Source organism: Piliocolobus tephrosceles, chromosome 14 (genome assembly GCF_002776525.5).
Source record: "Piliocolobus tephrosceles isolate RC106 chromosome 14, ASM277652v3, whole genome shotgun sequence".
Lineage (NCBI taxonomy): Eukaryota > Metazoa > Chordata > Mammalia > Primates > Cercopithecidae > Piliocolobus > Piliocolobus tephrosceles.
In genome coordinates this window covers 3,488,692-3,514,942 of record NC_045447.1, presented here as the reverse complement: position 1 = coordinate 3,514,942, position 26,251 = coordinate 3,488,692, and the positions used below count along the sequence as shown (strand labels likewise).

At 56.6% G+C, this 26,251-nt stretch overlaps 1 protein-coding gene across 2 annotated transcripts in view; it reads left to right on the top strand.

Annotated features, from left to right (window-relative positions):
• COL5A1 (collagen type V alpha 1 chain) overlaps positions 1-26,251 on the top strand; it is a 202,711-nt gene that overhangs the window by 116,352 nt on the left and 60,108 nt on the right. For both annotated transcript variants that reach the window (XM_023188991.3, XM_023188994.2), the window contains exons 19-31: positions 896-949; positions 3,082-3,126; positions 5,146-5,199; positions 5,918-5,962; positions 6,465-6,518; positions 6,775-6,819; positions 7,874-7,927; positions 12,569-12,613; positions 14,691-14,744; positions 20,142-20,186; positions 22,654-22,707; positions 24,970-25,077; positions 25,980-26,033. In XM_023188991.3, coding sequence (XP_023044759.1) covers positions 896-949; positions 3,082-3,126; positions 5,146-5,199; positions 5,918-5,962; positions 6,465-6,518; positions 6,775-6,819; positions 7,874-7,927; positions 12,569-12,613; positions 14,691-14,744; positions 20,142-20,186; positions 22,654-22,707; positions 24,970-25,077; positions 25,980-26,033 — 711 coding nt within the window. The remainder of the gene's footprint in view (positions 1-895; positions 950-3,081; positions 3,127-5,145; positions 5,200-5,917; positions 5,963-6,464; positions 6,519-6,774; positions 6,820-7,873; positions 7,928-12,568; positions 12,614-14,690; positions 14,745-20,141; positions 20,187-22,653; positions 22,708-24,969; positions 25,078-25,979; positions 26,034-26,251) is intronic.

Below are 26,251 nucleotides of genomic sequence, written 5' to 3'. Positions count from 1 at the left end.
ACCCACATGCACACATACATGCACATGTGCACACACCCCACACATGCACATACCCCCACACATGCACACTCATACCTCCACACCCCCACATGCACACACATGCATGCTGCACACACATACCCACACACATACATGCACACACACATGCACACCTACACGCACATATGCCCCCATGCCCCCATGTGCACACATACATGTGCAAACACCCCACATACCCCTGCACACTCCACCCACACACGTGCACTCACACACATGCACCCACACACACGCGTGCACCCACACTTTCACCCACACCCGACCGCTCTGTTGGTTGTGCCCGTAAGCATGGCCTGCTGCCCTCCATGATACCTTGAGAAGGGGCTTGGCTGTTGCCGTTTATCCAAAGCTGCTGCATCTGTGTTCTCCAGCAACCACATGGAAACAGCACGGCCACGAAGGCCGTCCCTGACTCAGCTCCAGCCCTTTTGCATGACTGATGAGCACATATTGAGCACCCACTGCGTGCGCGCTCTGAGGCTGCAGGCAGGCGGCGCTCTGGGAGGGTGTGACTGTGAGGCTGCTCCACCTGGAGGATTTGGGCCGAGGATAGCTCAGACCTTGCCTTAGTGTCCTGAGGCTGCCCACGTGGGTGGCCCTGCCTGGTCCCGCAGGGTGCTCAGTCCAGCACCCTCCTATCTTCAGGCCATCGTGGCGAGACTCAGGTGAGAGTCTGCAGCCTGCATTAGCTCAGCCGAGGCACACGTGATCTCCTAAGGAACCTTCCCCCATTTTGGAAGGACCTTTTGGGAGCTTGGGAATCTTACTGTCAGAAGTAGAGAAAAACAGAGTGCGGACCTTGGACAAGCCCTGCATGACCTGCTCAGGAGAGGCTGACGTGGACCCTTTCCTTTCCTAGGGTGACCCTGGTCCTTCCGGCCCACCAGGACCTCCGGGAGACGACGGAGAGAGGGTAGGTATTCTGCCGTCCCTCCGACTGCTCCTGCCTGCCCTGCTCCTCAGTGATTTGGGCAGGAAAACCGCGGAAGAGAGGCCCATGGTGTGGGATCGGCCTGCTGCGTGTGGAGGGCCAGCTGGGAGAGGGCAGAGGAGGATTCCCAGTGGGCAAAGCGATTGATCTGATGCCAAGAGGCTGCGGGGCACGGGAGAGACCCTGACTGCAATGTTTAGTTACTCTATTGGCCCTGCTGGTGGACGTTTAGTTACTCTATTGGCCCTGCTGGTGGACGTGTAGTTACTCTATTGGCCCTGCTGGTGGACGTTTAGTTACTCTATTGGTTCTGCCGGTGGACGTTTAGTTACTCTATTGGCCCTGCCGGTGGACGTTTGGTTACTCTATTGGCCCTGCCGGTGGACGTTTAGTTACTCTATTGGTTCTGCCGGTGGACGGAGCCCGGGGCCACCTGTCAGCTCTCACTGCAGGAGACAGGTGCCCTGAACCCCACCGGGAGGAAAGGTGGCCAGAGAGTTTACTGAGCTCGGTGTCTCTGCTTATCTCGTCCAGATGACGAGTTAGCTGGAGGCATGCGGGTGGCAGAAAGCTGAGATTGGGGGAGCAGAGGAGGGCGGGGGGATTGGAATAACCCTCTGTGGGCCTGGAGGTAGGGAAGCGAGTGGCTGCGGCCAGAGTGGGGCCGGAGTGTGGGAGGGAGCTGTTCCCCAGCATGGGCGCACAGGCTGGGGTCTGGTATCTGCTGTGCCGTCTTCGTGTGCGGAGGTGAAGTGTGATCTCTAGGCCACAGCACAGTGGGACTGGGGCATGGGATGTACGAGGCTGTGAGTTTCTAAGCTCCTCCCTGCAGGCACCGCAGTCACTCAGACACCTTCTTTGTGTGTAAGGGGTGTTTAGGGGAAAGGCTTTAAGGAGCCCTGGAGGGTGAGAAAGAGGAGCGGCTCCAGGGGCATTTCTCTCTCACCAGCTTTCAGGCTGACGTGGTCGGGGCACCTGCTCCTGTCTGGGCCTCAGCACAGTCTGCTGTAAGATGAGGAAGGAGAGAGAGACCCTTCTAGATGTCAGTGCTTCTTGATTGAGAGGACCTGTGTGTGTGTGCATATGTGTGGCTGTGTGCACGTGTATGTGCAGGGAATGTGCATATATCTGTGTGCATGCATGCAGACGTGGCTGTGTGTGCATGTGTGTGTGTGGACAAGCATGTGTGCATGGCTGCATACGCACGTGCATGCACAGGGTGTGTGTGTGTTTACAAGTGTGCATATGGCTGTGTATGTGTGTGCAGGCATATAGTGTGTGTGTGTGCATAAGCATGTGTGTATGGCTGTGTATGCACGTGCATGCACAGGGTGTGTGGTGTGTGTATGGACAAGCGTGTGTGTATGCACGTGCATGCACAGGGTCTATGTGTGTGTTGACAGGCGTGTGTGTATGGCTGTGTATGCGTGTGCATGCATGGGTGTGTGTGCACAAGTGTGTGAGCACAGCTGTGTATGCACGTGCACACACAGGGTCTGTGTGTGCATGTATGTGTAGGCATGTGCAGGCAGGCTGTGTGTGAGCATGCGTGCTTGCATGCATGAGGCAGGCGGGAAGGTGCAGTGGTGCTTTGGCGAGGGGCAGCATTTGCAGGCAGCCCATGGGTGTGAAGCGGTGGAGCCTGGGAGGCACTCCCTTCTGCAGCAGGAGGAAGCCTCTTCTTGCTTTACTTTCCAAGCTGCTTAGGACCCCTGGGGGGACACCTGGTTCCCCAGAGGGTGGCCCAGGGGATCTTGTGATTCTCCCCTAATGTTCTGCCCCAGAGTCTGTCATTCGTGAAGGTCACCAAATCCTTTCAATTAGATGATCTTTCTGCCCAACCTTTCCCTCTGGAGAGCTGTGGTATGTGAGCTCCTGAGCCGGCATCTCAGAGCCTTCAAGCTTCACCTGCAGGCCTCACCTGCAGCGTCTGCACACCTAGCAGCTTGCTGGGAGCGAGGACATTCCAGGCCTTCCCGGCTGGTACCAGGGCTGGTAAACCTGGCATATGTGAAGCAGCCCCAAGCCAGAGAACCCTTGTGCCCCACTGAGGGGAAACTGGTGTCCAGGCTAACAGCTCGTTCCTCTAACCTTGCCTTTTTTTTCCTCTGCAGGGTGACGACGGAGAAGTCGGGCCCAGGGGGCTGCCTGGGGAGCCCGTAAGTCTGTGGGCTGAGTGGGACGGTGGGGGCTCAGTGTGGAGAAAGGCTTTGTCCAAGGCTCCTGCTGGAGCAGGATCTGGGATCAGCCAGGAGCTTAGATGAGAGAGGGCTCGACCTGAGAACAGACGGACCTGGACATTTCCCAGGGAAACCAAAGAGAGGAGGCGCAGGCGAGGCTGGCTGGCAACCCCAGGAGGAAGTCTGACCCGCCTACAGGAGCAGGCACGGCCCTCAAGGGTTGTCGTGCGGGTCCAGGGGCAGTGTGGTGGGGTCTGGGGCATTGTGGGGAGTCAGAGGGCAGTATGTGGGGTCCATGGGCATTGTGAAGGGTCTGAGGGCATCATGGTGGGGTCTGGGGTCAGTGTGGGGTGTCTGAGGGCATTGGGCATTGGGGGTTCCAGGGACAACATGGTGGGGTCCAGGGGCATCACTGGGAGGGTCTGAGGTCAGCATGGGTGGGAACAAGGGTACTGTGGGGGGGGGTTGGAGAGCATGGTGGGGGGTCCGAGAGCATGTGGGGGTGTCTAGGGGCAATATGATGGGATTCAGTGGCATCATAGGGGGCCCAAGGGCATTGTGAGGGGTCTGAGAGCATTGTAGGGGGTCTAGGGTCAACATGGTGGGGTTCAGTGGCATTATGGGGGGTCTGAGGGCATGGTGGGGGGTCAGGGGGCAGCCTGGGGGTTCAAGGGCATTGTGGGGGATTTGAGTGAATTGTCGGGGTCCCAGGGCATCACGGTGGCATCAGGGGCATCGTGGCAGGGGCGGGGTTCACACACCTGAGTCAGCCTGAGCTTGGGCCTGTTTCAGTGGCCGCCCTTCCAGAGGCAGATCCCTCCAGCAGACTGCCCCAGTCCTGGGCATGGGAAAGCTCTTCCCTAAGCGGACATATATTTAGGCCCAGAGCAAATGTCCTGACTGAGAGGACATTCATTACTATTCATTTGCTGTTGCTTTAAAGCGTCTCTTTTCTCGTAGCCAAGTCAGCCCGGCTGCGTGCATCGGGTGGTGCTAATTGATGAGAAATATCGCAGGCACTGCGTAGAGGAGGCAGGGGTCGGCGCCTGCAGACTCATTTGGGACTAAATTATACCCCAGATGTCTGATTAGCCTCTAAGGAGAATTCATCAGCTCCACTCTCTCCTTAACACACGTCCAAGCAATATCTTCTGGGCTGTTAGCTTCCAAGAAACGTTGCTATAACTAGGTATTAAAATAACGAAGGAAGCATTTAAGAGGCAATGAGCGGGGGAAGGATCTCTCTTCTACAGAATCTGAAAAGGTTCTGTCCAAATTAAGAGCACTTGAAGTCCACGTACCTGGGGTGAAGGCTCCGTAATTCCCTGCGGGTGGCAGGCAGTGCTCCCGGAATCTCACTCCACCTGCGGTAAGCGGGAACTGTTCTGCACGAGCCCTGGCTCACCAGGGAGGGCGTGCCAACTCTTGACCAGAGTAGTGTCCTGGAAAAGATCTGTACCCCATGCCTCCTTCCGCACGTTCAGTCGTGGGGTTCCCACCAGGGACTAGTTTCGCCTGACGCCTTCCTGCCCGCACCCTCGGACCCTGTGATATCACAAAAACAGTCGTATGTCGCTGCGGAGGGGAATTCGAGAGTGAGCTGATAATGAGGATGGGGTGCAAGGGCTCCGTGCGGTGGAATGTCATTGCGTGGTGATTCTTGGGGGGAGCGTCTGTGCCCCCAGCAAGTGTCAGAGAAGCCGGGTCAGCTTGAAAACCCTCCTTTCCCTGAGGGTGCCCCATGGTGTCCTCTCTGAGTTCCCAGCAATTCCAGACACCTGCCCTTGGTTCCCAGCACCAGGGTGGGGTGGAGGGAGGCGGCACAGCAGGCTGGGAGGGAGTCTGGACCTCGCTGCGGGGAGGCCAGGAGGCCTGAGTCACCAACTGGGGTTCTGGGTGGAGTCAGGGCCAAGCGGGCATAGGGGACAGAGAGGTGGGCTACGATTTCTGCCTGAGTTTAAAACCTATTTTCCCTTTATTGTCCCTTTCCTCTTACAGGGGCCACGTGGCCTGCTTGGGCCGAAGGGGCCTCCAGGTCCTCCCGGACCTCCCGTAAGTCCTATCGCCACTCTGCTTGTCTGCCCCCATCTTGGCCTTTGAGACCCCACCTCCCAGCCGGTGGCCACTTGGGCACAGGGACAGAAAGTCTGTGCTGGCCCCTCTGACACCTGCCTGCTGCCAGTGTGAGGCGTGAGTGGGACACTGACGTTCAGACGCTGTAGACACGGTCCCAACAGGTGTGGCCTCGCAGGTGGAGGCCCGAGGCTGCCGGCCTCACAGCTCCGCTTCACCTCGGCTGCACTTACTCCTGGCAGACAGCATATGCTATTTCAGTTATAAGCAGAAACCCAGGATGTCACGTTTCTTCCCTGCTAGAAAGAACTTCCAGCAGCTTCTGTGAACATTCTGGAAGGAGGCTGAAGCCCTTGATGCCAGTGGGGCTGTGTCTTGGTGGGCAGCTTCCCCAGGGCCAGGCCTGCCCGCTTCAGCCTTCCCAGCCTTGTGACCTGGTTTTCTAGAACCTGAGGCCTGCCCCGTGGAATGCAGGGGCCTGGCAGCTCAGTTAACCTTTAGCTGAGGGTTACCGGGACTGACCAGTGGACCTCTGGGAAGGGATTTGGAGTCAGATCTTTCCCTTCCCCAGACAGCATCCATCTTCTGATTCTTTGTAGGACGGGCATCTGAGCTGAGTTGAGTGGGATTTTCCTTTTGAGTACTGTGAGTTATTTCGCATTCAGTTACATATTTTTCTTCTTAAAATCGCACGCAGGGTGTAACGGGTATGGACGGCCAGCCGGGGCCGAAAGGAAATGTGGTAAGTCCCTGGGGTCCCGTGGCCTGGCTTCAGGGGCATTTTCCCTGGGCACACTCCTTGCCCCGCTAGGGAGGTCCATCGCTGTCCACCTCAGCTGGGAACGTGAAGGGCAGGTTGCAGACCCTCTTCTGTGGCGCCCACCCTCCAGTGGCGAGTGGCACCCGGAGACTTTAGCATGACGGGGTGACTTGGGAGTTTTCTGCCCGATAAATCATTTCTGGTCCATTCCTCTCATGTGTTCCTTCCTGGACGGATGTCTGGGTGTATTTGCATAAACGAGTTAGTGCTCACTCCATCAGAGTCAACCTCCACAGCCTCAGAGGTGCCTGGTCCTGGTGCTGATCTCTGTGGTGGGACCTGGCCGCCTTTCCTTTCCCCCTGGCATCAGGCAGTGGGGAGCAGTTTGAAAGGATGGGAGGCCAGTGAGGGGGCACACGACACCCAGGGAAGGGGGTCCAGTTCCCAGAGCCCCCTTCAGTGCCTTTGCTTTTGTCTCCTATAGGGTCCCCAGGGAGAGCCTGGACCCCCGGGACAGCAGGGTAATCCAGGTGCCCAGGTAAGTGAGCCCGGGAGAGGCAGCTCATGGGGATCTGGCCGTGGGAGGCACGTGTCTTCAGCCCTGAGCCCTGAGAGGGAGTGGCGAGCTCTGTCCCCTCCAAGTTGCAGCCCCTCCTCTTATCTGGAGGAAGGCTAGGACCTGGGTTGGTGCCTGGATGAAGGAGACATCAATGAGAAGATGGGCAGATGGCAGGGCAGGGTTCTGAGTCAGTCAGTGCCCTCACCTTCCCTTTTTGGCTCTTTCTCCCTCCTAGGGTCTTCCAGGTCCCCAGGGTGCAATTGGTCCTCCAGGAGAAAAGGTAGGTGGGCCTGGGCTGTGTTGCGGGCCACCGCCCACCTGCAGTTGAACTCCCTGGCCCGCCCCGAGAGGACCCCTGGTATCCACCAGCTCTCAATGTATATCTTGGTGTTCCCAAGAGACGCCAAAGCTCAGAGTGCCAAGAACTGGGCCAGAAGCATGAGGAGAATCTTGGATCCGTGTCTCACTGATTCATACATTTATTCACTCATTCATTCTCTAGTATGTACAGGGGTTGCTGGATTTAGCAAGGAACAAAAATACAGGCCATGCAGTTAAATTTGAACTATTGTGTATCTGAAATGCAAATTTAACTGGGCATCTTGTTTTGTTGTTGTTGATTTTGGTTTAGTTTAGTTTCACTAAATTTGGCAACCTGACTGTATCTCCAGAGCCTACTGTGTCCTAGGCCCTGGAACGAGAGCTGGAAGCACTTGCCCTTCTAGAGCTTGTCGTTTAACCAGGCACAAGATAGTTCAGGTAGCTCAAAGCGCCTTGGTTGCCACCAGCATAAACACCTCCAAGGCGGTGGTTCTGAGTGCATGACAATCCCCGGGGGGTCTGAGAAACACAGAGGGCCGGGCTGCTGCCGGGCCTGGGACCTTCCAGGAGCTGGTGTTTATGGGATGCTGAGGCTGTGGGCCTTACACGGCGGGATGGCCTGCCCCGCCCTGGGGTGTTTGTGTGAACAGACCCGGGAGGACAGGGTGGTGGGAGCGCTCGAAGAAGGCGTAGCACTGTAAGAGCAGCGGAGGCCGGATGATGCCCTCCTGGGCCCCAGCATGCAGCAGGTGGATGTGGAGAAGAATGGGGGCACTTGGTGGGCTGATTCTGTTCCTACAGCAAAACCTGAAGGTGCTCAGAACGGTGGAGCTGCCCCCTGGGCGCTACCGTGGCTACATGCCTCACAACCGGGGACACAGTGCCTCTGACCACACTTCTCAGCAAATGCTGTGTGGGCAGAAATGTTGAAAAATAACCTTGGGGGTCTACAGAGAGGTCGGGTGAGCCTAGGGAGGCGCACGGAGCCTCACGGAGTCTCTGGTTTGTTCTAGGGTCCCTTGGGTAAACCAGGCCTTCCAGGAATGCCCGGTGCTGACGGACCCCCGGTGAGTAGCCCTGCCCACCTCCTCCCTGCATACTCTCCCCAACTCCTCCCTGCGGATAGGGGCTGTGGGCCCAGGCTCTCTGGGGTTGTTGGCCTGCACTGACTCATTCTGGCTCTGTTGATGAAGACCTGTTTGGTCTCCAGCTTGACTGCTGGGTCCTTCTTGCGTTTGGACACCCTTAGCATCATGTGTTTTAATCAACGAGTGGTGATTGCACGAGTAGGAATATTAGCTCTTTATTAGGGTGTGCTGATTAATTACCGAAGTCAGGCCTGCGTGCTGAGCCGTGAGGGGGGCTGGGCCGGGCTCCAGGCCATCGCTTACATCCCCAGGGTTGGAAGCGAAGAGGCAGGGTACGTGGTGTGTATTTTTAGTGTTCACGCACCGAGAAGGGAGGTGGTGAGCAAACGCGCTTGCAATGTGTGCAGGCACAGCTGTGGAGTCAAATTAGATTCCGCCTGGAAATAGCGAGCTGGTGACAAATCCAATCTGTGGCTAAGCTGTGTGGAGGGCGTAGGTGTGAGGAAGTAGAGCACACTCAGAATGTGTACGTGCGTGCGTGCACACGTGCATGTACACGCGTGTGAGCTGATTTGCACCCACCACCCTCTGTAAGTGCCTGTGCGGTTTTGGTTTTGATTATTCAGTCAATGCTGAGTCTGTTTCACAGACGAGATTAGCAGAATTAATTATTGAAGACACAGTGTGCTGTATGGTTTTAATAACACTGTTGAAAACTAAACAAGGAAGTTAAATATGTTGACGATTATCGGTGACTGCTCACCACGCAGCATCCCTCAGGCTGAGTCAGTCGGCCCAGTGACTCCCACATCACAAACTGCCCTTTCTTGATCAGAACAAGCAGAGTGGAGCCTTCTCATCCCCACGTGGGCAGCTGTGGGGCCCCGTGGTCACCTGGCTATATGGGAGTCTGCGTACTGGGTGGTTCATCTTTTCCAATGTGTTATTTGTGTCCTTTAATTTACATTTCATCACCCTGTCTAATTATCAAAGCGGCACATCTTATTATAGAAAATTAGGAAAATAAGTACAATTACAGTAAATTATAGCCACCTTTGATCTCATCTCCTGATTTAGCCATTGACAGCGGGTGGACGTGTGTCCCTTCCAGCCTTTTTTTCTGTTCCCGTGCTGCTGGCTGTGATGTCCAAGGAGTATGGGCTGCAATCTGTGGGGAGGGCGGCTGGGCCCAGAGGGGGAGGAGGGGGCCTGGGTGTGAAGCAGGCCACACCCCTCTTTCCTTCTGTGGGGAGGAGGGGGGCCTAGGTGTGAAGGGGGCCACACCTCACCTTCCTGACAAGATCATTCTCTCGGCCCTCAGCTGACCTAACTTGTTCTCCCTGGAATTCCCCATCCCATGTTGAAACCTCCAAAGAATTGGGGTCCCTAAAGAGCCTGCAGTTTCCTTTTATATTCTTTGGGGGGAAGGAAGGGCCTTTAAGATGTCCCTTCCCCGGCCTGAATTTAAACCTTAAAATGTGAGCGTAGGCGGACCCCATTCGCATGAAGGTGCGTCGAACAAAAGGAAGCTGTGGGTAGGCCCAAAGACAGCCCCAGCCGTCTGGCACGAATCTGGAGGAAAGAAAAGATTTTTAGAAATTCTCCTTTACAAAGGCAGCACATTGAGGGTAAACCCTAAAGAGAGAGTTCTCTTTATTTCTTGCTTTGATTTTGGTTTCAAAGAAAGGAAGACTGACTTAAAATCCATCAAGAAGTATGAGGTGCTTCGGAGCAGACTCGATACCTTGAAATATGTTGTTGAATAATTCCTGAGAGCACACGCTGGGGAAATGGTTAAGTGAATTACGGCTCAGTGGAATATTACAGAGCCAGTAAGAATTGAATTTAGACAAATACTCTGTGACATGAGAAAATGCTCACAATGTAATATTAAATTAAAAATGATCCACCATGCCAATGGCACATGCATATATGCAGAGACAACGGATGATTCTATCATACAATTAGCCACAGCCACTCCGAGCAGTGAGGTGATGAAGGATTTTAATTCCTCTTCCACTTGCCTAATTGTCTAAGATGAACATACATTGCTTTTTAAATCAGAAAATACCAGATACAAATAATGTAAGCTTTATTATTTTCCTATTACAGAAGCAATGCTCATTATAGAATACTGGGAAATGCACACAAGGAGAAAGAAAGGGGAAAGCGGCCCTGCCTGGCTTTGCAGAAAAATCAGTCATGGTTATCTTGTGACGTTTCCTTTCTGCCTTTTCCTGTTCACACATTTTTAATCAGGGAGCTTTGTGCTTCCCCCCACTGCCTACTCCCATTCTCTATCTGTAATTGAAAATATAGCTAAATGAATTTGGCCTGGATGGGAATGGAGGCCGCCGTGATGCCGGCCACTAACTCTGCTTGGCGCTCTCTGGGTGGGCGCAGTCCTGAGCACCTTGCAAACGCTCTGTGCGTCTCCGCAGCAGCGCTGTGTGCAGTTGTGCTGTTATCTCCAGCCTGGAACTGAGGAAATGACCATGTGGAGAGGCCTGGGGGCTTCCTCGAGCAGCCGTGGCTGGGTCTACCCAGTTCAGAGCCGGCTCTTGGCCCCCCTGCAGATCCACCCGCCAGGTCCTTCATAGAAAGGTGTCTGTGCTTGATAGAAACTGTAATAAAGGGCCACAAAGAACCCCTCCTGGCCACCCTGGACCAGGACACCCTCCCGTTGGCTCTGTCCAGGTCCAGCCCGGCCACCGTGAGGAGCTGGCGCGATGAGCCTTATTTCTGGAAGGCTGCGTGGTGGCCAAGCATGTCCCCCCCTGGCTGGAGCAGCGGCTGAGGTCTCGCAGGTGCCTGGACTTCCTCAAAGCCTCCCTCAAGGGGAACTTTGTATCCTCCCACTCACTTGCTAGGATAGGCTGTCTGCAAAGGCATCAAATCCAACTGGACGGCTAATAAAAATTTAAAAGTCGGCCGGGCGCGGTGGCTCAAGCCTGTAATCCCAGCACTTTGGGAGGCCGAGATGGGCGGATCACGAGGTCAGGAGATCGAGACCATCCTGGCTAACACGGTGAAACCCTGTCTCTACTGAAAATACAAAAAACTAGCCGGGCGAGGTGGCGGGCGCCTGTAGTCCCAGCTACTCTGGAGGCTGAGGCAGGAGAATGGCGTAAACCCGGGAGGCGGAGCTTGCAGTGAGCTGAGATCTGGCCACCGCACTCCAGCCCGGGTGACAGAGCAAGACTCCGCCTCAAAAAAAAAAAAAAAAAAAAAAATTTAAAAGTCACACACAAACCATTTAATTCAGGTGACGAGACTTGGGTCTTCTGAATACTACTGTGTCTAGAAAGAGTCTCAGATCATCGTTAGGCCACTCAAGGTAGAAGAGCATCTCGCCACCCTCTCATGTTACACCTGAGGAAGCGGGAGGCCCAGAGAGGGCAAGTGACCTGCCCAAGCTCACACAGCAGGTTGAGTGTATTCAGGAGTAGAACCATACCCGGCCCTGCCAGACTTCTCGCCACCCCGCCCGGCCTCTTTCCTGGAATCCTTGTTGGTGGAACTGCATTTCCACACAGTGAACATTGATGATCTTTCTGTTTTTATCCTGGATATTTGGCTCACCGATCCTGAGCTCGCAGGCATTAAACCGAGTGACCCGTTTGGGTTGGAAGGTCAGAGAAACCTGCATTCCTAGAAATGGAATTAGTACAGGCCCAGGCAGGCAGGAGACGCAGGTCCTTCCTAGGGCCTTGGCTGGGCACCTGTCGCGTGGGGCACAGGTCCTCACCTTCGCTCAGCTCCCCTCCATCCCCGAGGCCAGGTGGAGACCCCACGGTGTGGGTCTCAAATGAGGCACCTGTTTGAAGACTTATGGATGTGCTGGGACCCCTCAGTCAAGTTAAACGCTGTACCCTCCACCCCGCACGCCTTACCCTCCACCCTACGCGCCTTACCCTCCACCCCGCGCGCCTTACCCCCCACCCCGCGCGCCTTAGCCCTCCACCCCGTGCGCCTTACCCTCCACCCCACAGCACCTTGCCCTCCACCCCGCACACCTTGCCCTCCACCCTGCGCGCCTTAGCCCTCCACCCCGCACCAACCTTGCTTTGCTTTTGGTTCCCCAACAATCAGAGATTCCGAGGTTTGCAGGCAGCTCAGCAGTTGCTAGTCCAGGAAGCAGGGATGCCAGGAACCTGGTCCCAGCTCATTATTGTGCAGATTCATCTTGTTAGGTGACCTGGGAGAGAGGCCCTTGTTGGCCCTGTCCCCACTCATGGGTCGCTGGTCTGTGGACCTTCACCACAGGGCAGGGCTGGCTCTGGCCGGGTCAGGAGCCACCGTGCAGGTCACCTGTGCACTTGGGGGTTGCTGCATACACTCCCCAAGTCGCTCTGACCGTGGCCAGCGTCGGGCCAGGGTCAGGCTTATTGTTTCCATTTTGCAGATGAAGCAGCTGAGGTTCAGGGCCTGGCGGAGGCCTGGGGAGGCTGGGCTGTGCTTGGCTGCCTGTCCGGCTGCTTCAACTTCTGGTGCTCTTGGTTTTCCTGGGGAGGGAGGTAAATGGGCTCCATGATCATGGATGCTACGCAGGGAGGGGAAGCGAGGGAGGTTGCTTTCTGGAGTGGTGCTGACTAATCAAGGCTTCTTCTTTTGTGACAGGGACACCCTGGCAAAGAAGGCCCTCCAGGAGAGAAAGGAGGTCAGGTGGGTGCTGGCTGCGCCCTCCTACCCTTCAGCATTCAGGCGGGGCGGGTCTAGGTGCTCTGAGCTCAGCCTCTGCTCAGGGACGCCCAGCTTGGAAAGGAAGGAGCCGGGGACACTCAGACCTTCCTCAGGCGGCTCCACCAAGGGACCCAGCCTAGGGGGGAGATAGGCCTTTTCCCTGAGAAGCGGGGCATCCGTCTGGGTCACTGCCCCTCACCACACCCTCCAGTTGCTGTCCATGACCAGATCGGGTGCCCAATGCCAGATCGGGTGCCCATGACCAGATCGGATGCCCGTGACCAGATCAGGTGCCCATGACCAGATCAGATGCGGGCAGCAGGGCAGTGTCTCAGTGTTCAGCTCTGGCCTTGAATCTGCACAAGCTGGGTGACCGTTGAGTTTTAGGGAGATGCTGCTATGAACGGGGACAGACTGCCAGGTCATGCCAGTGCCAGGGATGGGGTCTTTCTATGGATGCCTGTGTCCGGCACTGTGAGCGGCTCATGGTTCCTTCGGCGGGGCCTGCTGGGCCTGTGAGGGTCCCATGCAGCGCGTTCACCAGTGCCTTCTCTTCACTGTGATTCATGACAAAGCTGCCGGGCTGCAAGTGCCTCTGTGGGAAGAGCCTTCAGAGATGGGAGGAGTAGACAGCAGGGACTGCTGTTGCTGTCCTGGTGTGTCCCCCAACCTTTGTTCACCCCCAGACGCCTTGTGTGTTGAAACCTCACACTGAGCTCATGGTCATCAGGAGCCCGGGGCTGACGGCAGAGGCCCACCTGCACCAGGGTTCCAGAGGCCCCATTTGTCACAGGCTCTGGGATCAGGCCTGACTAACATTTATCTCTTGAAGCAGGGCCTGTACAGACAAGATGGGGTCTGGGGCTTGGTCCCAGCGCCCCCTGCCAAGGATGTAGTGGGCCAGGACTGACCCTCCAGGGCAGCAGAGCTAGCACCAGTCCTCACAGGGTTTCCATTTCCAGTGCCAGGCCTGCTTGGCAGTGGCACTTCTCCAACGTGCCGCCCCTGAGACCCAGCGGGGTCTGAGATTCGCCACTTCTGTCCTGCTTCCTCTCCTGAAAGTCACAGCAGCCACTGGGGTGAACCCTCCCCTCGGCCCTTGGCTTCTGTTCACCATGAGAGACCCTGTTCCTGCTGCCTCCAGTGGGTTGTTCACCAACCATCCTCCTTGGGCACAGCCTCTTATCATCAGAGGTGGAGGCAGCACCTGGGGCCACCAGAGCTTGCACAACACCCGGAACTGGTGCTGACCGGCGGTTGGCACGTGGAGCCCACAGCACAGGCCCGCTGTTCCTAGAGCTGGCTTTTCAGCTGGGACGAGAGGCATTCATTTACTCCCTGGGACTTCCTGAGTTCCTCTATGTGCCAGGCATCCTCTTAGCGATGGGATATAGCAGGGAGCAGGCACTCCGGGGCCGGGTCTCAGAACTGCAGCCTTGCAGAGGAGGCCACCAAGCCTATCCTGTTTGGGAGCTCCAGCTGCTGCCATGACACCATGTGGAAAGGGGGCTGGGAGGGAGGCGGTGGGAGCCGTTCGTCATGCCTGTGTCTTGGGTGGGGCAGGCAGGGCTGGATGCCCACCCCTGTGAGCTCTAGATGAGCATCAGCGAGGCCCTCGGCTGCTGGAGGATGTCTCTTCCCTGTCTAGCAGCCTTGACTCTTCTCCCAGCCAGAAGCGCTCCTGATTTATTCCAAGGTCCTGAGGCGGGGGATGCATTTCTTTAGGGACAATGCTCCTTGCAGAGCTCCAAAGCTGGTCTTTCACCATCTCACCGTTCCCCCAGCCTATCCCTTATTCCCTGACTGCCGGGTGGGGCCAGCGTTTGCTTCACCTCTGTGTCCCGCTCAGCATGAGACACAGACACACCTCCACCGTCAGTGCAGGCTGGGAACACCTGTGTGAGTCTCCCATGGGGGGGCCTCTCTGAAGGCTCTGACCTGGGATGTTCGCCCTGCTCTCAGCAGGAGGGCTATATGCCAGAACTCTGGAATTTCCTGATGTTCCCCAGGCACCTCCACACTGGCACGGGGATAACGGTCTTTTTCTCTTTGGTTTTAGGGTCCACCTGGCCCCCAGGGTCCGATCGGCTACCCAGGTCCTCGAGGAGTCAAGGTGAGAGAGACTCACGCCAGTCCAGGTCATCCCGGAGGTCAGGGTTGGGACTGCGGGCCTTGGCGTGGCTGGTTTGAGGGAATTCTCTATGGTTTAATGTCCCTGCTATTCGAACTGGAGTAGCCCAGTCCTCCCAGTCACTTATGTGGATGCTAGGTCTCAGGACAGCGGGCCTGAGCAGGCGAGGGTGTGACCAGCTGGAGTCAGGAGGGCTGATATGGAGCGTGGGACAGTCTGCAGTCTGCGGTGATGAAGCCGGGGGCGCGCTGGCAGCCATCTTTCAGGACGGGACACGTCCTTTTGCTTCTTGCCTCTTTTTTTTTTTTTTTCTGAGACGGAGTCTCGCTCTGTCCCCCTGGCTGGAGTGCAGTGGCGCGATCTCGGCTCACTGCAAGCTCCGCCTCCTGGGTTCACGCCATTCTCCTGCTTCAGCCTCCTGAGTAGCTGGGACTACAGGCGCCCGCCACTGCGCCCGGCTAATTTTTTGTATTTTTAGTAGAGACGGGGTTTCACCGTGGTCTCGATCTCCTGACCTTGTGATCCGCCCGCCTCGGCCTCCCAAAGTGCTGGGATTACAGGCGTGAGCCACGGCGCCCGGCCTTGCCTCTTTTATTGTTGCCATTTGTCAGGCTTCTGCCACTCTCCTCACAGACAGCAGATCCCGGCTGAGGCCAAGAGCCTGGCCTCTTTCCTGGGGAAGCTGGGAAACATTTCTTCCCAGCCATTTGCACATTCCGAATGAGAAAGAGAGTCTGTCTCTGCTGATAGCATCTGGGCGGGCCAGCCCCGTCGCAAGGCGGAGTTCATGGGAGCTGTCCGTTTATTCCCAATCAATCGTGTTTCCGCCATGAAGGGCTCTGACAACCTTGTTACATGGGACGCATGGCTCCAGAGCAATATCCCAGACACAGGTGCCCTCCGTCACAGCCCAGCTAACTGTGTTTGCTCTGAGCTGGGTAATGCAATCTCGAGTTGTGCAGCTCTCTGGACACGGCACGTTCTGTGTAGACAGACATACGCCTAGGAGCATGCGGACCAGCTCTCTTCTTCCTCTGAGAATGGGGACTGACGGCATCTTAAAGGCTCATGATGACTCTTTCCTTCAAGATGCTTTTAACTGGATGTGAAGGAATATGTGTGTTTATATAGCAACTAGTCAAGCTTGAGGGATTTGTAGAAACGACTCGTCAGCTCCGCTGCCCCTCACCTCCCTGATCCAAAGGGCTTTATGCTTTTCAAACACTGCTGCACATCAGAAGTGTGTGGCCGCCTTGGGGCATGGAGGCCGACTGGAAACTGCCTCCTGCTCCGCATCAACCCTCCTGACTCAGGCTGGTCACGCCCTCACCCGCTCTGAGAGCCCAAGACATCAGTTTTCAGTGACGTGCCCCAAAGTCCACTAAAATCGAGGCTGCTGTCAGAAATCAAACCAGATTCGAAATCATGTGCCCCACCCTTGTCCCCGGGAGGCCCCGACTTCCATTTCCCAGGAATGAGGACATCCCAAGTTCACGAGGTACTGAAGAGACATCTCCCAACGGCTGGGAGCCTGAGGCGAGTCGGGTGTTTCCCTAAAGCCAGCTTCTAGCAGCAAAATGCCTAGCAAATTTTATAAGGGTGATAATTTAGCAGAAATGCTGATTATGTGAGTTCTATAGCATGTTTATTTTACAAATTCCTGTCGCATAGCAGGAGCCTCTGCCAACTCCCATACATGGCTAATTGCATAATGCTGCTCTGTGAGCTAAAAAGGTGTTTGCTTTAAAATGTTTATGGAGAATGCTCTTATCTTGTCTATCTGATTAAAATTCATTCATGACATGAGCAATCCAGTTAGACTTGGAAGCAGAGGGTGGAAGGAAAACTGAGGTTTAAAATAATTTTTGTCGGGGAAAAAGTTTCTCATGCTCCCGTGCATTTGGAAATGTGAGTGGTGTTGGCGCCTCACGAGCTTGGCCCGGGTGGCGGTGATGGCGGCAGGGCGTGGGATTGCGTGGGCCAAGCTGCCGCTGTTGGAGGTGAATAGTCCTCGGTGAGAGCGGGCTCGTTATTTTCCACCAAAGCCCTACTTTCTTCCCAGGAAAAGGTTCTTAGTCCATTGGAGCTGCTATAATAAAAAGACCCTAAAATGGGTTGCTCGTAAACAACAGGAAATTATTTCTCACCATCCTGGAGGCTGGGAAGTCCAAGATCATAGCAGCAGCAGATTCAGTGCCTGGGGAGGGCTGCCATCTGGTTCCCTGATGGTCCCCTCTCACTGTGTCCTCACATAGCAGAAGAGGGAGGACGAGCACCCTGGGGCCTCTGGTGAGGGCACTAACCCTAATCACAGGGGCTCCACCCTGTTACCCAGTCACGTCCCCACGGCCCCACCTCCTAGTTCCATTGCCTTGGGTGTTGGGGTTCACCATATGAATTTTTGGTGGACACAAGATGTTCAGGCCACAGCAGGCTCCCTTTGTGTTCCTCTGAGTTCACTGACCTTTGGCCCACCCCCAGGCTTCCCTCTGCCTTGCACTTCTGAAGAGGCACCCGTTTCAACCTGACTGTCAACGAGTCAAATCCACCCTTCGTTTAGCCCCCAGCTGCTAGGAGGTTGCCAGGCGGCCTAAAATAGGAGTTCACATCCAGTCCTTGGGCAAAAGCCTGCCCCTCTCTGGGCTATGTGCACATCTAGCCCCAGCCGTGCTGCAGCTCCTGAGTGCTCCTTCGTGGGGCGGCTGGCTGGCCGTGTCACAGATGCTCCAGTCCAGCCCTTCCCAGCCAGGGCCACTTCCTGCATGACTGGGGAGTGCCCTCTAATGGGAGGTGCTGCACACCCCACCATGCACACAGCAGCCCCAATGTCAACAGCCCGGTGGCCGAGAAACTCTGGGAAGTGCTGGTTCTGTCTAGTTGGTCCCATTGCTCTGATGGGGATCCTAAAACGCTAGAACTGTAGGACCGGGAGGGGTCTCAGGGGGCCATGGTCCTACCTGCCTGCTCTTAGCAGGGCGTGGACAGGGTGGGAGCAGCAGCGTCCCCCAGCCTGCCCAGGGAGAGGGAGGAGAGCTGGTGCCAGTGCCCCCTGGATGCTGTACCAGGGAGTTTAGTGCTCCTGAAAAATAGTGCCAGCCACACAAACCCCGTTCCCCCAGGACTCACGGCAGGGAGGGGCAGCTGGACATCACCTTGCATTTAGGATCAGACACTGCTGAGCAGGCTCAACCCCGAGTGTATTCGCAACCACACCTGCGACTTTCCTGTGTGCTTCAGAGGAAATAAGCAGAATCTCAGGTTGCTATTCTATTTTGCAAGTATGGTGAGAACTCAAAATTGCCCTAAGAAAAGAAAGTAGTTCATCTCCTAAAAAGCCCTTCTCTGTGGGGTTCTGGGGCTATTGTGTCTGAGGCGATGCCGCACCGTGGTGAGACGGCAGGTGGTTTTCCAGGGCCCCCAGCTCTGTGTCAGCCCTTGTGGGGCCTACCTGTTCTCTTTTCCTCTGGGGGCTTCCAGCCAGGATTGCTTCGGAAGAAGGCATCTGTAGGAAAAAACCACCACCAAGTGCTTAGAAACCACTCGCCTCTCAGCAGTTGGCCCAGCTGAGTCACTTCTCACCTTCCTGGGCTGCCTGGGCCCACAGGTGCTGCCAAGCGCGCGCTGTGCTCAGTGGGGGCAGTGGCCTGCAGCAGGCTGTTCTGAGCATCCTCGCGGCTTGGCTGGCCGTTCCCACTCGGCCCTGGAATGCGCATGCTGTGTTTGTCCGGTGCTTCCTCTCCATCTTGAGGTCCATGTCCCATCTCAGGCTCGGGCAGAGACTAGCGTGGGAGAGGCTTGTTTGGAGTGGGCCTCCCTGCCTGGGCCAGTGCTGTTTCTGAGCTGTGCCCTGTCCCCCCAAGGCACTCCATACTGGCCCGCATTACTGTGCCAAGCGCCAGGCCAGGTGAACCAGAGCTGCTTCGAGCCCACCTTGCCCTCCTGGCTGCCTCCACCCTGTGCTGGGTGTGCAGGGAGGTGTCCCAGGCTTCTCTGCTAGTGGTGGCGGCCAGGTGTGGAGCAGACATGACTTCGGCAATGGTGCGTGCAGCCATAGTGGCAGAGCTCTTGCTTGTCCCCTGTGCTCCAAATCCTCCAGTGATTATGGTTCAGGGCAACCACGCCACTGCTCTGTCTGCGTGGCTGAAAGTGCCTTGGAGCTGGCACTGGAGTGGAAGGTGCTTCTGCAGTTACATCCGCAGCTCCTTGGGAGGGCCAGGGCACGCAGCCCAAGCCCAGCCACCTCTGCAGAAAGAAGCACCTCTGTGTCTCCATGCCTTCCCAGAGCCCCTCCCTCTCCAGGACCTGGGGAAAGGCCAGAACTGCCAAGTATGTGGGAAGTTCTGACCACCAGAGGGAGCTGGCAGTCCCTGCGTCCTCCAGTGCTCTGTGGCCCTGGCTTCAGCCTCAGCCTGGAATCCCGGTGCCAGGGGCAGTGTGGCTTCTCTCTCTCTCACATCCCATGGGCAGGTGGCCTGAGGTAGCCCGAGGTAGTCTCTCTAGCTAAAAGTCACCCTGCTGGGAGGGCTGAAGTCAAAGACATCAACGGTAAGGGTGCGGCTGCATAATTCTACCCACAGATTTACCCCCACTGCCCCAGGCGCTTGGCACAGTGAGAGCATCAGAGAAACAGTCCTGGCCCCCGTCCCAGAAACTCCTGTTCAGCAAGGAGGTGGGATGATGTGTCCTGAACTCATGACAACTGCAGTAAATGTTATCATCATTACTTAGTAATATCACAGTATCATCTATTCATAACACAGAATTGAAATACTCAGATGGCACTGGGCTTCTGGTTATTGACACCTACTGTGTGCTGGGCGCTAGGTGCTGTCCTGAGGGCTTAGCAGGCATTTCCCTCCCAACAGTGGTCATGAGTTGAGGGTTGTCATCCTCTCCACTTCCTAAATGAGGAAACTGAGTCTCAGGCATTGTCAGAGGCCATGGAGGGGGAGCTGGGACCTAATCAAGTCTACCTGACTCATACTTCACTTCCTGCTTCCTCCCAAACCTCTGAAAGGTGGGGGTGTTTCTAGAAGGTGATGCTCTAATGGGAAGCAGGAGGGGTGTGTTGGCTGTGGGGTGTGGGCCCTTGGAAGGGCAGATCCAGAGCTCGGGCTGGAAGGCCAGGGATGGGCTTGGGTCTTTGCATAAATAGGAGTCAGTGGAGTCAGCCCAGGAATCGTGGACACACTGGGCCTCCCGAGGCCACAGGGGGACACGTGGGAAGAAGTGTGTCGAGGGCAGGGCGCTGGCCTCATCTGTCAGCTTCAGAGAGCTCAGCCTGTCTTGACACGTGGGACTTGGACCTGCGCCTGCGACAGCTCTAGGGAGGCTGAGATTTGTAACCAGTCACTCCTTTTTCTTTTCCCACCCACACAGGGGGCCGATGGCATCCGTGGTCTGAAGGGCACGAAGGGTGAGAAGGTAAGTCTGTCCTTGCAGCCGTGGAGCACTCTGCTTAGTCCAGAGCCGCATTCCAGCCAGCGGGCCCCTCCCACACGCTTCTTCCATGAAACCAGCTGAGGTGGACGTCGCCTCTGAGTATTGAGGGGAATTGATGCCACTCTGTGGAAAGCGTCTGTTTGCAGTCGGAAGAACAATAAGTTGAGGAGGATGGGCCCTCAGGTACCCTGGAGCACATCTCCTGGCAGAGCTGAGTGGGTCCAGGGTTTGTGCCTCTGCACAAGAAGGCCTTGGCCCCAGAGAAAACACACAGGCCCCCACGTGCCTGCAGGGGCCAGTGGACACCTGTCACCCTCCCCACTCCCAGGTGGGCCGCCCTGCCTGGCCGCTGGCGTGAGGGTCCATTTAGTTGTTAGACGTTCTTCCCTGGGCAGCCCAAGCAGCAGAAACTCACCGTGCAGCAGAGCCAGGCAGGGAAGGAGAGAGGCCGCGCCATCGGCCACGGTCTGTGGGTGCAAGTCAGGCCTAGCGGATCACTGTGGTGAAAACAAAGCTAACGACACCTCCATGCATGCCTGCCAGAGTCCGAAGGTTGGGCACAGCCTGCAGCGGCGACAGCCTGAGCCACATGGAGCTCGTGGCCAGCCACCTTTCTCTTCTCACTCTGGTGGAAGGAAGCTCAGAGCCAAATCCAAGGCCCAGTTATGACCCAGATTTAGGCCTCAGGGCGGCCTCACCGTGCCACCCTCCCCACCATGGCCTAACGGTGCGGGTTCACCGTGCCATGCCGTGTAGCCACACAGTGCTTGCTTTCCATAAAGCACCTAGGGCCCCTTCGCCTGGCGGACCCTGGACTCTCCCCCGGCCACGGTGGCCTGCGGGGCTGGAGTGCGGGTGCTGGCGTCTGCTGCTGGGATGGTCCACGTGCCGAGACTCCTTATTTGCCACCTGTCGAAGATGTCGCTTGGATCCTTTCTTGTGAAATCTGCCAGTCTTAAAGCCATTCCCGAGGGGACACATCGAGTGGCCACAACTGAATCAGAAATGACGTGGCAGCAGGAACGCCGTTGTTCCATGGCGTTGGCTGAGAGTGCTTGTCCCTGGTTTCTGTTCTTAGTGGCTGCCCTTGTGGGAGGACCAGCCAAGAGGCCTGAGCCCGTGCCATCTTGGTTCCTTCCTGAGGGTACCCACACAGCGGAACCCTAAGTCTGCATCCAAGAAAGCTGAGCCGTTTGGCCTCTCCAAGAGCACTGCTTTCTACACGGAGCCCGTCGGGGCTTCGGAACACGAGGCCCTGATGACACAGGGTCTCCATCCCGTTGGTCCCCAGGGAGGCTCCCTCACCTGAGGACCTTTCATCCTTTCCAAGGTGGCTTCACAGAGTCCAGCTCTGCCACTTGATCTTGTCACATTTGTCCCTAGCCAGAGACAGGGATACTTGAGATGATATTGATGAGGTGGTGCAGGGGACGCCTTCTTGCCAGGAGAGCTACCGCACTGTTCCCGAGGGCCACGCAGGCAGCACGAGATGGTCTGGGGAAGGAGGGGAGCAGTGTCAAGGGACCGTCCTTGTGGACTTCTGCATTATTTGTGGCCACTGCTAAGCTTCCAGCACTGTGTGAACACTGTGAACAAGGGCCTTGAGGTCCTGGGGGCCCTGGGAGCTGGCGCTGGCTGGAGAGGGCTGGATTCTCACTGCACAGAAAGCTGCCTCCCTTGCGTGTGCTCCCAGCCAGGCCTTGAATGTTTACGACCTGGCTGAGTCCCCAGATCCTGTCCTTTCACTCTTTTTGGATCAAGATGTAGCCCCTGAATAATGAGAGGAAAAGCCAGCCAAGGGCCCTCTCTAGGAGCCACCCGTGCCCTCTGTGGAAGGATCTGAGGGCTTTTGCCCTGTGGTTTCCTGGATGGGGAAAGTCTAGACCAGGGACTCGAACGGACAGCAGGGCAGCCTCACTTGTGTCCCAGATTCACCAGTAGGCCTGGGGTGTGTGGGCCGCCGACTTCCCCTGCCACCCCCAGGAACAACCCCCACCCTTCAGAAAGCACTGCCTCTTACTGCAGGCCTTAGGGATTCTTTGCAGGGGCATTTTCATCCAGCTCCCCGTCCTCAATTGTCACCCCCTTTACCCGTCGCTTCAGTGCTGATGGGATGCCACAAAGTGCACTGAGAAACGATGCTGGGAGCTCAGGGGTCTGGGCTTGCTGAGGCCTCACCATGCAGAACTTTCAGATTCAAACTGGGCCTGCCTGAGAAGCAGGGATGCAGCTCTCTCCAGCTTCAGAATGTTACAGCTGGGAATGCAGACCTCACGGGAATGCCATTCTCGAGGGATGGGCCCCAAGCCCACCCTCGAGTCCGGGGTGTGTGCTGCCCCCCTAGGGTGGGGGACCTGGTGCTGAGTGTGGTTGTTTGGAGCGGGGAAGGGACCACCAGGGAGGCGGATCCTCTTGCCTAGACTAAGGCACTCTCTTGTCCCGTATTCAGGGTGAAGACGGCTTTCCTGGGTTTAAAGGAGACATGGGCATCAAGGGTGATCGGGTGAGCATCTCGGGTTTGGGATCTGGGCTGGGGAAAGGCCAGGTGGCCTTGGCCGTGTGGGAGGGGGTGGGGATGTTTGCTGCCACAGGGCAGCTTCTCAGAATGTAGGTAAACTCTTGGTAGAGATTCCTGGTGGGAATGGCACAGTGGCCTGGAGCCCAGGGCCCAACTCTCTCCAGCTCCTCTTCACCTCCTCCTCCTCAGCTTGCCCCTTGGGGACTGGGAATAACCTGTGGTCGCCAGCTCCTCCGCCCAGCGTCCCACACAAGGGGTCAGTGGGGCTGGGTTCACTTCTGGCTGCTCCTGTGGATTGCAGAGTTATTCACCGGACTCGAGCGATAAACCGTGCCTGGGAAGAGAAAGGAGAGCAGCTCTGGAAATGACCCGGTCTACCCAAGGAGCACAGCTGCTACCCAGGCCAACAGGGCCGGCTCCCACAGGGCAGCACGCGACGTGGGTCTAGGATCCCTGTGAGCCTGGGGAGCATCCTGGTCCCCAAACAGTTTTTCAGGGGCCCTGGGACTCCCACACAGTCCTGTGGTCTGTGATTTTGGCTCAGGAGAAGCCACAGCAACCTGGCTTGTTTTAAATGAATGATTTAGCTCGGCTCCAGAGAAAGCCCGTGGGTGCTGGGAGGGACCGGGGCTTGCCGGCAGCCACAGAAAGCCACAGGCTGCACATTCCTATAATTAAAGAGAAGGCGACACCAAGGGCATGAAGGAAGGGTAGGGAGCTCTTTGAGTAGCCAGGGTGGCCAAAAATCTCTTGGAAGTTTCCCCAGTAACCTCTCAGTGAGCAGGAGCCCGGCAGAAGGAGCCGAGATGCCTCGGCCTCCGGTGGGCACAGCCGTGGTGACAGCTGTGCACGCACCGGGACGGACATCTGTCGGCGGTAGGATGGCTGTCACCCAGCTGCTGCAATCGTCCTCCTGCAGCGCCGGCTTGCAGGTGGCTTTCCAGAACAGGAAAGCCCCACACACTTGGCGCTTCGTCCCAACCTGGCAGGCAAAAGGCAGAGGCAATCTGCACCTCTGTGGCAAGGAAGGGGGAGGAAGGTGGGGATCTGTTTCGCAATGCTGTCCCAGTTAAGTTGCTGCTAGAGGCACCCATTCTAGAACTTCTTTCATAGTGGAAGGCTCCTGAATCCCCACATCTCAGCGGCCTTTCGGTTTGATGGTGAAAGTCCTTTTCTTCTCTTTTCTGATGCCTCTTTTCACACATGTGGCGTCCACATGACGAGGCTGCAGCTTCAGAAGAGATGACACACATTCCTGTGCCAGGGCTCCGAGAGCGGAGCTCTTGTTGCCATGGGACGAGGATGGGATGCAGGAGTGGGACCCATCCTGAGCCCAGGGAACAGGACCCCACATCCGGACCTCTTCAGAGAGCACGGCCTGGAGCTTTGCACCTTCTCGGTGCTCTGTAAATGTGTGCAGGATTATTTTGTTGAATGAGAGGAACGTCTCTTAGGGACAGAGAGTTCCTGACCCAATGACAGGTTAGAGCTTCTGAATGAGGAAGTTATTAATTTTTCTCTATCTGAGCAATACACGTTTTTGTTGTGGACTTGAACCACTACTTTACAGATGCTCTTGGAGACAGATGATCAGAGGAGGATTCGTTCATTGCTGGACAAAGGGTGCCCGGAAGGGCATTTAGAGACCCTGCTGTGGCGCTACCATTGCCTGGGCAGGCTCCAGGGCCCTCTCCCCTGTCTAAGCCCCGAGCTCCCAATCTGTAACTTGGGGAAGTTGGACGAGGTGGAATTTAAGCCTGTCTGTTCCTGGGATGCCTCCTGTGGCTCTCCCGTTTGCTGGTTATGCCCAGGTAACTGCCCGATTGGGGCTGGGGTCCACTTCCATACCTCCTAGGGTTTCAGAAGAAGCAGCAGCTCCCAGTCACTCTGCTCTATTTGGAGAAATAGCAACTCAGAGCTACTATTGTTAACCAAAGTTATTTTAGCCAAGAGGCACTCAATTTAGAGAAGGTAATTGGGAAGCAGGAGCGGGCAGCCTTGAGAAAATAAATAGCAGGCAACCTCGGTGCAGAGACCAGCTTCCACAGAGCCCGGGAATTCGCAGCACAATGTGCTCATTTGGTCAGTGGCTCCAGGAGCAGCTCGGTGACCTGAGTGAGGCGGAGCTGGTGGAGCAGCTCGGACCACAGGGTGCCTGTAACCCGTCCCCTTGCTCTCACAATGGTGGTGGAGAATAGTGTGTGTGTGTAGGGGGGTTCCTCTTACCTCCTCTTTTCTGGCTTGCAGGGGGAGATCGGCCCGCCCGGTCCCAGGGGAGAAGATGGCCCTGAAGGCCCGAAGGGTCGTGGAGGTCCCAATGGTGATCCTGGTCCTCTGGGCCCCCCTGGGGAGAAGGTTTGTGATGTGGGACGTTCAGCCACTTTCTTGGGAGGGATCTGACAGGCCCTTCCCCATGGCCTCGGGCTCCTGTTGGCTGTGGCTGCCCTAGGCATGGGGTGGGGGTAATTCCTGAGCAGGGCTCCTGTCTCCACCCTGGGCTCTCGCTGCTGCTCCTGTGAAGCTGTTTGTTGAATGACGACCCTTTCCTTGTCCCGGGTTCAGCCCTTCCCAGCCCTCCACCATTGCCTTGGAGGGCTCCTTCTTCCCAGTGGCTACAAAGCCTGCATTCTGAGCCCCAACATTCCAGGACCCCGTCCTTGTCACATTCCCACCTCCACACCTGGGTAATAACGGTGTCCGCACCATGGCCTGAAGGTGTGGCAGCCTGGCAGGAAGGAAGGCCAGAGTCCTCGGAGCAGGCTCTGGGGCACGCAGCCATCCATAGGCCTGCAGTTTCCAGCTGCGGGAGGCTCCTGGGCCAGCCACACACCCTGCTCCACCCTGTTTCCACCCTGGGCTCTGGCAGGAATGGTGCATGCAGTGGCCCAGACTTGCCGCCCCATCCTGCCAGGTGGACCCACACAGAAGGGCTCAGAGGTGTCCCGAGATGAAGAACACTTTGAGCTGGGGCACTTGCCTCTGATTGCTTTGCTCCACAGTGGCACAACCTCTCCTCCAGGGGCCTTCGCTTCTCCCTCGGTGCAGGGACCATCGGGTACCCGCTGGACTTCATGGGTGCTGGCAGTCACTCCCCACCCAGGGCAGGCAGGGGTTCTGCATGATGACGTGTGCCCCGGCCTCTGGAAACCACACCCTCGTCCAGGCCCCTGCCAGAACTCATGTCCTTTCTCTCTGCTCTGAGGAAACGGATGGAGCAATACCGTGCTGGCCATTAATGCAACTCTTTCTTCCCCCAGGGAAAACTCGGAGTCCCAGGGTTACCAGGGTACCCAGGAAGACAAGGACCAAAGGTAACTTCTGGACGTGTTAGGTGTCCTGGGACAGGTGGACGGATGTTCCGCCAGGTCTCCCCACCCTGCATCCAGCCGCCTTAGGTGTCCTGGGACAGGCACAGAGATGTTCCACTGGTAACTTCCGGCCATGTTAGGTGCCCTGTTGCAGGCAGAGGGATGTTCCGCCGGTAACTTCCGGCCGTGTTAGGTGCCCCGGTGCAGGCAGAGGGATGTTC